Below are 11,307 nucleotides of genomic sequence, written 5' to 3' on the forward strand. Positions count from 1 at the left end.
AAAGTTCTAAGGTTGGGTGGCCATAATAACTTGTCTCTCAAAATCATATCATGCATAAAATAACAGGTTGAGGGTTGTGGTTGAAAAAGCATAGGTAATTTATGCATCAAAGGGATCCAGTGAGCTTGTCGTGCTTTAACCGGCGAAAGGGTGAGAGCTTGCAGAACTGGCTTCTGGCTCCACTGTCTGGCGTAGACTTGCATATCTGGCCTTCACGAGATGGCACGGACGCTCCGATAACTATGCAACATGACCAGCAAGTATATCAACAAATATTTAGTATAGTGGTCAGAATGGCGATATATGGATGGGTAGAGTCTTGAGCAGAATCTGTGTCATGTGGTGTTGTGATATTACTGGTGGTGGAGCGGAGGTGCTTACCAAGAGGGTGGATTGGAGGCGAAGCGACACTATGCGTGTAGCCGGCGGAGCAGAGTAATTGAGTGGGAGGGTGTTTGCCTTGGCTGAAGGTGTTGAGTGTGTGGAGAGGGAGAGGGTAGCTAGGTCTATTTATAGCTAGGTGTATGTGGTGTAGTACAATAGAGTTCACTGTTGGTGAGAATAGTGACGAGTGAATCGTCTGACTTAGCATGAACATGGAAATAATAGGCAGAATATGGGACAAGAGTATTTTGGGAGTTTTCTGGTATATGAACCATGCTTAAGGGCAGACATGGTTGGATAGTGAATAATCAGATACAAGAATTATTAGAATCTGAGTTTGCAAGCCTGGCTCGAAAGAATCCCAAAGTTAAGCGTGCTCAACTTGGAGAAATCTAGGATGGGTGACCAGATGGAAAGTTCTTACTGGAAGGAAAATCACAGTCAGCGGAGTTCGTATGACTGGAATATTGGTCTGGCAGGTCTTAGGTGAGCTGGACACCATGATGTATGAGCAGTTGAAATTTGGGGTGATCGGATGATCGATGAATAGTAACGATGAATAGTGACGATGAAATAGTAACGATAAATATCAGCGATGAACGATGAATAGTGACTATGAACGTACGATGAACGATGAACAGAGACTATGAACGAACGATGAACGATGAATAGGGACTATGAACGAATGATGAACGATGAATGATGAATAGGGACTATGAACGAACGATGAACGATGAATAGGGACTATGAACGAACGATGAACGATGAATAGGGACTATGAACGAACGATGAATGATGAATAGGGACTATGAACGAACGATGAACGATGAACATGGACTATGAACGAACAATGAACGATGAATAGGGACTATGAACGAATGATGAACGATGAATAGGAACTATGAACGAACGGACGAATGATCGAATGATCGGACAAACGAACTGTGGCGGAACCACCCGAATTATTCCAACTTAAGTGCCTAAGTCCCACCTTAGAGGCTAGACCACACTTAAATAGGAATAACATGCCAGTCCCTCGGATCTAGTCCGACGAGGCCACTAACAGGATCAAGTACCACCTACTCACTCGATTGTGAGGCACAGAGCAAATACAATAAAACATAAAACCAACATTAAGGAGTAATTAATTTATTACAACATCATCGGAGTGTTAACAAAAGCAGTGATCATTGTTCGAAGTGCAGTGGAATAAAACTAACGATAAATAAACGGAGAGATGGGGAAGCCTGTCCCATCACTCCTCATGCTCCTCCTATGCTGAGGTAGGGTCCCACTCGACTGTCCAACCCGGTGGCATGATGGACGACCAAGTCACTCCAGCAACCATGTCCTCCAGAGGACCTGTAAAATTATGCCATAAGCAAGGCTGAGTATACTAATACTCAGCTAGACTTACCCGGTGTGAGGAGTCTACTCCTCTACCTCTAGACATGCAGTTGTTTGGCTGAGGGGTTTGGTTTGCCAAAAAGCACTAGCTGAGTCTAAAATCAAGTTTTAGTTTTTCAAGTTTTAGTGTGACTCTCTTAAGACTAAATGTGTACCTATCTAATCATACATGGTATCTACCATTTAGCATTCAACATCTTTTGCCAAGTCAACACATTTCCACTTGTTACTCAATGGTGTACAATGGATCAAGCAGTCTCATTAGCTGCGAGAAGCAGACGATTCGAATCGAGTTTTTATCCTTGCAAGGTAAACCTAAACACACGACGTGGCGAGGCACTCCGTTCACACACACATCAACCGTCCCCATTGATTCCCCATCAGCAGAGAGCGGCTCACCGCCTTGGCGTATAATGCCTCACTGACCCCGACTGCCGTCGTGCAGTGACCGCACTTGTACCCACCATAACCGGAATGGGAGACCACGTCTCAGGTCGCGTGAGGAGGGCAATCTGTTGCCAGGTTCACTCAGGTACTAGGCTTACCGATTTACCATATTTCTCGGCTTGTTCTTAGTACGTTCAAACGCTTGACACTGGTATCCGCACGTTAATCCTTATTCCAATTTCGTCTCGTAGACATCACAATCCCCATGGATCCGAGTCCACAGACCATCATCATTCTGTTATCAAGGTGGATACAATCAATTCCTGACCTCGCGCGAGTGCTAGAAAAATCACTCGACTTCTACCGAGATCCCTAATTAGCAAAACAGCAACTCGGCCTAGCATACTAGTATCCATCTCAAAAGGTATCCTGAGTCATGCAACTAAGGTTTCAAACAACTCCTACACTTAAGTGCACATTACAAACCTACAAACAATAAGTGTAGTAAAATAACATAATAAGTAGGTTATGCATAAAACCGGGGCTTGCCTTCCAAGGCTGAGGCAGGCAGATCCTCGATGGCAGGCTCTGGTGCTGGATCCTGGGCTACCTCCTGAGCAACTTCTTGCTTCGGCACGAGGATGTACTCCTCGTCAGCAAGATTACGGTCTATCGAATGCAATGAACAAGATATATGCATAAAAATGATATGAACATTTGGAAAGGTGTCAAACCCGGGTTTCGGGGCACCAAGACCCGGGCGCGTACATAATCACCAGGTGTGCTGGGACCAAGTCTCACACATGATGAATCATGGCACAGGATCGAATGTCACATCTTTACTATATAATAGGAGTTCTGTACAAAATAAATAAATAATTACATTATATGGAGACAACGGTCCAGCAACCCAAAGTTGACTGGGAGACAATGACCTAGACCTCTCACGAACACATCGCAGCATCCTCCATGCGCCTCATCCTGCGGTACCTGATCTTGACCTGTAGGGGGTGTGAGACAGCAAGAGTGAGCTCACATACGTTCATCGCTCAACAAGTTGTGGGGAATAATGTGCATGAACTCGCCAAAGGTGGGAGCTCACGTGAAGTGTAAGGCTTACCAAAGAGGATGGTTAGAGCTGAGCATTGCTTTTAAAGTTGATCAAAATTTTATTAGCAATTACTAAGTATAAGTAAATACCAACCCAATTAAGTAGTAGAACAAAAGTAACAACCTCACCTGCGATGCAATGCATATGACAAATTGAATTTAGTTCCATAAATTAATCATGTGAGTGTCCGAGCTGCTCATGACCGTGAGCACGGCTAGTATACCAGTTTTACACTCTACAGAGGTTGCGCATCTTTACCCACAAGTCATGTTACCCATATGCCAAGAGACGGCCAATCCCATACACCTCTACCGAGGAGGCGAGGCAGGGTAACACTACGAGGCCTTTACAAAGTTCCACTAGCTTCAGAAAACCCGCTACAGTTTATAGGAAGCTCCAGTGCAGGAGTCCCTCGACTGACCGCCATCGCAGCAAAATCAACCAAGGACCTCCCTACACTGACCACTCCCCTACTGCCCTTGCCCCTTTCGGGTAAGGTAATCATCCACTAGCTTTCCTAGTTAATCAGCCAAGGGCGTCCATAAACCCTTGTGGTAGCACTATTTTCCCGGGTGGTTCTCCATGTTCTAATTAACATAATGATCTTAACATGAACAATAAATAACAACTGATAACAAAAGTATAATCATGAATAGTGTAATCTTCAAACCCAAAACCACATAAAGCAATAGCAGGTACTACCCAAAAAGTTTAGTGGAGTCAAGGTATAAAGATAATCAAACTAGGGTAACCTGTTGGGTCCCATCAAAATTAACCTATGCATATAATTATGATTAATCAGAACATGACTGGGTAAAAAGAAGTGATCAAGGGCACAACTTGCCTGGCACTTGAAATTCAAGGTACCAACTTGCTGTTCAGTTGACTCGTAACCTCGCGCTAGTCGTAGCAATACAAACAAACAGTGTATAGGCAAAATTAACATCACACCAAACATAAGAATACACTGCATAATAACAATCTACGTGTCCTAACGAGATCGTAGAAACAAGAACCACTAAATTCGGAGCTACGATTATTAAGTTATAAATTTCTGAAGTTATTTAATACCTAGAATAGAGTTATTCATGTGAATAATTTTAAATCATGTTTCATGGTTAGACAAAGGTACTAGGTAATAAACAATATGTAATCAAAATTAATGCCATTGGAATGAATCAATTTGGACTTAATATAAATTTTCTATGAATTATACAAGTTTTGGTATTTATTTTTATATTAAAAATCTATTTTATAATTTCTTTTTCCTGTTTTACTGATCTCAGGACTGCACGCACTAATACAGAATAAACCAGGGGCAAGAGTGCAAAAGTGTCTGTGAATCAACCACATCTGTGCAGGACGGCGGGTTGGTTTCATAAAAGCACAGGGTCTCTTCTGGAAAACTGCCACAACTGCCCACACCGTAGATCTCCTAGGCCACTAGATCCCGATCCAACGGTGCAGATTTAATAAGGAGAAAGGGTATGTCTCTTGTAATCCTGGGCGTCCATCTGATGCGCTACGGTTAGGATCAGACGACCGAATCATTTTTAAGGAATTTAATTGTGGCCATCTGATACGAGATCCACGGCCACAGTGTTTCTTCTTCACTCGACGTCCAGCGACGGCGTGTAGTCTGGCGCGGTGGCGCCATTGCAGAGCCGCCCAAAGCGTTGTCCTGCGGCGCGATGAGCAAAGAGAAACCATGGAGGGGATTCATACCTTGCTACCGGATGCGGATGGTCGGAGTTGTTTCTCCCCGCAGACACGCCCAGAAGGAACGGCCCAGACGGCAGCACGGCACTCCCCGCTGAATATCTTGTCGACTCGAAGCGGGAGGAGAACTGCGCAGAGCGAGTGATTGCGCTGCCCGAGATCTTCCATGGGCACCTCCACGCGACGATACCCAGTCGGCGCGCAACATCTTTCTGCGCTCCCCCGTTGGCGTTAGTGCGTTCCCTGCGAAGCACTCCGGATGGGATGCCGGGTGGTACAGGGGCACAGCGCGCCGCCTTTTATGCCCAGGTTGTGCCAGGGTCCCAACAGAAATCCCGAAACTCCAGTAATTCTACTACGGCTGGAACTCGTGACGAGGTTGTTATGGCGCGGCGAGAATTCCGGGCGGACTCCGTGCTAGCCTGCTACAACGAAGGTGATTACGCGGGCGTAACTATGTAACCAACGTGGGGATGCAGCAGGTGGGGGGTCCCACGTGCCAGAGATTGAACGACATACGCCCTGGTCGTCATGTCATACTCCAATGTGGGAGAGCTACATGACATCATCGCTTGTGTCACCATGGCATATGCTGCGCCTAGAGGATTAAATAAATAATAAAAAAACTAGGTGTGTGCCCGTGCGTTGCAACAGGAGTACGCTGGGATGAGCATGATACATATCTGATCGGATCTTATATTTCCTTGGGGGTATGGAGAAGGTTTGCTCGAAAGCCCATCTAGTTAGGTGTCTGTGCGTTGCAACACAATACAAAATATTGGACAAAATGTCTGGTTATCTATGTGTTCAATAGTATATCCGAAAGAGAAGCATAAATAAAGCAGGCGAGTGAAAGAGTAAAATAGAGACAGATGCAAGTGCACCGTACAAAAAAGCATACAACTGTACAATGGCCATGATACAAATAATAGCTTGCAAGTTTATAAAAAACAGAATACAACAGAATTGGACATTAGCATACACCGTTTTAATGGTTGCACATAAAAATACAATCTTCCAGCGAATTTAAGTTGAGTTGCTAGTGTTGTACATATATATAAGGAGCTAACGGATGACTATATAGCACACACAAGCTATCAGCTAGCGCCTCTAGCCTATCCATCGGTCCCTGCCACTTGACAGGCTCCACAAGCTCCTCTCAACCGCCACCTCCATGTTCTGCAATGCACACAGAAAAGTACAAGTAGAACAAGTCTAGTCAAATCCATCATTTGATGATTGTAGTTCTAATCACTAATGAAACATGAGATGGAACAAAGAAGGAAACAAGATAGCTTGGAGTACCTCATCGTTTGCACCCTTCTGCTCCACAAGCTATAACATGAGCTGCTTCAAAACCTTGAAGCGACAAATATCTAGTGGCCACATTAACACAATTATTTAGCCTATTAGTTGGGTATGTTTGGATCCTAACAACAAAAGTTTAGCAGATAATGATTATATAGAGAGATCCAAACAGGGCCACAATATTTCACTTGGTATACCAAAACACAACATAAAATGTAAATCTGTCCACCCATGAAATTCAAACAATTCTGAATTACCAACCAATTAGAAACCACCCACTACCTACATTCTAGGACCAACCGATAGAGCAAAAAATGCAAAGAACTAAAGTTTCAGTTGGTATACCAAAAACACAACAACAATTATAAAATGTAAATATGTCCACCCATGAAATTTCAAACAATTCTGAATTACCAACCAATTAGAAACCCTTCACTACCTACATTCCAAGACCAACTGACACAGAACAAAAATACACAAAGGACTAAACTTTCAGTATTTCACTAAACGTTATAGTACTTTCTCAAGGTATAAGACCAACTAACAGAGAGCAAAAATATCAGTGTACAAAGATGGAGCTGGGCTATACCCCATATCGCGGAAGACGGCGGCTTGCTTGCAGGATTTGTGCGCGGATGATGACTGCTTGCTTGCTGGGTTTTCGCGTGGAAGACAGCGGCTTGCTTCTAGGGTTTGCGGGCGGAAGACGGCGGCTTGCTTGCGGGGTTTGTGGGTGGGTGGGGGTTGCCACGGGCAGAGGGGAGGCGGGGGCAGTCTACACTAATGCCTTAATAGTTAGTAGAGACCTGTTTTTCAGCAATCAACTTCTCCAATCGTTTCTTCAGGTAAGCTTGGCTGAGTTTCTCTCGACGAGCAGCATCCTGCTCTTGTCGTCGAGATCTTACCGTTGAGGCCTTCTGCCTTGCCTCAGTTACTTCCTCATGAACTTCCCTGCAGATGTACCACATCGTGCAAGTCAATCAAAAGGTCACAACATGTCATTGTACAAAATCCAAAGCGGCCACATTATATCGCCACGAAAAATCAAGGTGTTAAAGTCGAGAAGTTCAATAATATATTACAAAGAGAGGAAAATGTGCTGAAGCCAAGAAGTTCAGTGATATATTGATATCACTACTGGGCTATTGGCAATGATGTTCACTGATCTCACCATGTCATGAATATTGTCCGAAACTATTATCAAGCAAGTATCAAACAATAGGTATCATGGATTTTTTTACTTGAGATCTCAAATCAGGTACCTAATAAATTAATGAAGTGTCTGAACATAAAAGATAGTATGTCAAGGGCATAAATTCGATGGCCCTTAATCCAAGCAGTGCACTTATGCCGATTCCCAGCAACTATACCGCAAGGACAGGAATAGATAAGGAGATAGTCTAGATCCACTTATTTGTCATTTCTTGATTAACCAGAATTCCATCCTCACATGGATGGGTAACTTGTCTTTTAAGAGACCATTCTCTAAAATCAAGGAATCAACTCAATCTAACCTTATCTTTAAATAACAAATTTAATCCTAAGAACACCATGAACAGTCCCTCACAGCATGAAAAATATGTTGGCTCTGGCATAGCCTAGGACTGCTCTGTTTCATGTGCCTACTGGTATACAATAACCCAACACCTAAAATTTCAATAGCTTATATTGAAAGCTCAATTCATATTCATTGTGCTGTCTGCCTATGCACTAAATGCTCAGATGCTATGAATATAGTACCATTTTTGTTTCATTCTTCATTTGTCCATGAGAAAGCTAAATTACTCCAATTTCTATATCTATAGAATAATTAAGGGAAAAAGTGCTTCATGCAATATAACTTCATAAGAGTGTCAGTGCAGATACTGCACATAGAAAACAGTACCTCACAAAGCGCTTGTGTTCATCTCTGTCGATTGTAGTGCCTGCTCGGCCAAGGTCCAATGGTTTGGCATTAGGCATAGAATCTTCATGATCGTTTACTGGTTCCGCACCATCAGTGGCTCTATGGCTACACTCTGGTATCTGAGGCTCATAGACACGATCGAAACCTTTTTGGAAGAAATCCACACAGTATTTCTCCTTGTCTTCTTCATCAGGTAGCTCGCCTCTGGATAACTTTTCATACAACTTTGCTTTCTTTTCCAAAGTAGCATAGTTTGCAGAACCGTCTTTCATGGCTTTAAGCTCCAGCTTATCCCTATGCCCAAAGTGCAATGACAGAAGAGGCATTTAGTTCTGGTCAATACTCACAACTCAAAAGCATGAAAAAAAGGACTTATGGCTATGTGAGGCTGAAAGCACAAGACAGTTGCATTGAAATCATGGCAACTCGAAATGTTGTATGAAGAGTAAAAAACAACATGACTCATGTTGAATGGAAATAAACTGCAAAGTAATAGAAAATTGTGGCCAGGGTAGCAGTTAACTACACGGAGGAAGAGAACAACATCATATTTCTTTTTCTATACAAGAAAATATATTTCATTATATCTCTTGTTAGTGTAAATTCTAAACTGCCAGAGAAAAACTGGATTGTGGTTTGGGATAAGCATTGACAATAGCTCCATTGTTTTCTTTTGAGTTGGTTGTTACTTAGAAAACGCTTAAAAAGTGTTCACTCTAATTCAATAAACAATGTGAATTACATTCCCTGAAATCATCAGGCTGCATGGTGTTGCAGGTCGTTATCCTTTTTTTGGCCAAAAAGGGATGTCCTTGAAGGCTAAGAAAGAGGTGCAAACCTTGTTTGAAGAAAACTAGAATCTAATGAATCATAACTTGATGTTGTCAGCCTGTCAGTGGAGCATGATAACCTGAAAGCACTTCATCAGAATCTGTAGTGCTTTTCGTGCCATAGCCACTGCTCGGCCTCCGGCATCCGCAACGCGGCGTTCATGGCCTCCTCCACGGACTCCACGCTCCACGGGTTGACGCGGATCGCGCTGCTCAGGGACGGGGAGCAACTGACGAACTTCGAGAGCACGATGACGCTCCGCTTGGGCGAGTCGTCTCCGAGCGCGGTGCTCTCCTGCCGGCACACCGTGTAGATTTAGGGGATCCGGATGAGCCCGTCGCGGACGGCGCTGACGACGCAGCACTCAGCAGCCGCGTAGTTGGCGACCTTCTCCTGTGGCGTCACCGGGGCGTTGATGAGCACGATTGTCGTGTACCCGGGGGTGCCAAAGCGCGCCGGGGATGGGGCCCCTGATGGGGATGTAGCGATTCTTCTCTAGGTCGTAGTAGAACCCCGTCAGCTCTGCAAGCAATCGTCAACTCTCTACATTAGTGGAGCGCAGGGAGGGGTCTTCCTCCGTACAAAGCATAGAGAGGAAGAGTAGAACGCGGACCTTTGGGCGGCATGTCGCCAGCGAGGTGGTTGGAACGGAGGCAGACGAGCGGCAGCGGCCGAGCGGTTTGGGAATCTCGTCGAGGAAAGACGAGAGAGCTCAGGATAATGGGCCTTTTCCATTTTCATCTTAGCAGGACGGGCCACAGAATTTAACTTTACAGCATCTCCAAACAGCAGACCTAAGAGCATATCCAAGAGAGACGGGGATGGTGCGGAAGATCTCCGACGAGGGGAAAGGTGAGTGGAGGAAGAATCCGACCTTGGCTCATGGGAAGCGCTTGCAGAGGCAGGTCAGGAGCGCGAGGAGGTGGTAGTCGTGGATCCAGACGAGGTCCTCGTCGGGGCGCAGCACCTCAGTGAGGCGGTCGGCGAAGGCCCTGTTCGCCGAGAGGAAGGAGTGGTAGAGCGTCCGCTGGAACGGCAGGCCGCCGAGCGACGACGGCGTCAGCGAGAGGAGGTAATGGAGGAGCGGCCAGAAGTAGTGCTTGCAGAATCCATGGTAGAAGCGGTGGTGGAGGTCGGTGGGGAGGTACACGGGAAAGCACGAGAAAATGGCCAGCAAGTAGTCAGACAACTCATCTGAGGCGACTTCGGCCGCGGCGGCTGGGAGGGTGCCGATGTGGAGGACGGGCGCGTTGGCAGGCAGCCCCGAGCGGAGCTGGTACGCGACGGTGCCAGCGTCGACGGAGAAGGCGAACCCGAAGGGCGCCGTCGGGTCCGGCAACGCGCGTAGTGGCACGCGATGGGAGACGATGACGCGGCTCGGAGGGGCGGGCGCGGGCGGCGAGGTGGGCGAGGCCGGGGACGCAACGGACATGACGCGCGGGAGGCAGAGCGGCGTTGGCGACGGCAGGGGCACCTCGTCGGTGCGGCGAGGTCGAGGAGATTGTGGCAGGAGATCGAAGGCATCGCCCCCTCCTCCTGCCTATCTGTGGGCGTCGCAGAGGTAGAGGCGGCGGCGATGGCGCATGAAGAGGAGAGGAGAGAAGCGCCGCGACGGGGGTGGTGGCATGCGTGTGATCCGTGGGCGGGAGCGGAATCGCGGCGGGGGTGGCGGGCGTGCGCGTAATCCGCGGGCAGAAGGTGGAATCGCGGCGGGGGCAGTCTACACTGCACTCTTAATAGTTAGTAGTGATTAGAAGGGCATGGGTTGTACGATGAGTGAAATGGGCCATGCATCATGTGAATGTGTGATAGGCTTCTTTCTCTTTTTAATTTAATTCTATTTCATGTTTTCAATTTCTTTTAGATTTTCAAATTCCGGATTCAAATTCAAACATGTGTTAGTATTTCAAATACAAATGAAACAATCCAAGAAACCCAACATGACATGTAAGTTATATTTATTTTTATGTATTAGTTATTTATTTAATTTAATGTTTCAAGTATGGAACACACACATTCTTTATTTTAATAGAAAATACCTTCTAATTAAGATATATTTTTACTTAACTCTTTTTTTGAGAAGGTTTCAAAAATTCAAGAACCACTATCATGTATATCCTTATTTCTTTATTTTATTATTTTATGATATATATTTTTTTCTTCTACCAATTTTAGGTCTTACAAAAGGTTATGCATAGTAAAACAGTATTAAGTTTAGTGTTTTTCTAGGGTTTCTTTTTGGATATACTTAAGG

General features: G+C 45.3%; 1 protein-coding gene across 1 annotated transcript; it reads right to left on the reverse strand.

The window, feature by feature from the left end:
• Positions 1 to 6,118: 6,118 nt before the first annotated feature.
• LOC103628395 (uncharacterized protein At4g18257) lies at positions 6,119 to 9,679 on the reverse strand. Its single transcript, XM_008648603.1, has 6 exons — positions 9,667 to 9,679; positions 9,490 to 9,575; positions 9,172 to 9,347; positions 8,202 to 8,516; positions 7,123 to 7,267; positions 6,119 to 6,187 (listed from the first exon to the last, which is right to left on the reverse strand). Exons 1-6 carry the CDS (start codon positions 9,677 to 9,679, stop codon positions 6,119 to 6,121), a joined length of 804 nt encoding a protein of 267 aa, XP_008646825.1.
• Positions 9,680 to 11,307: the final 1,628 nt, after the last annotated feature.

This window comes from Zea mays, chromosome 5 (genome assembly GCF_902167145.1).
Source record: "Zea mays cultivar B73 chromosome 5, Zm-B73-REFERENCE-NAM-5.0, whole genome shotgun sequence".
In the NCBI taxonomy this organism is placed as follows: domain Eukaryota; kingdom Viridiplantae; phylum Streptophyta; class Magnoliopsida; order Poales; family Poaceae; genus Zea; species Zea mays.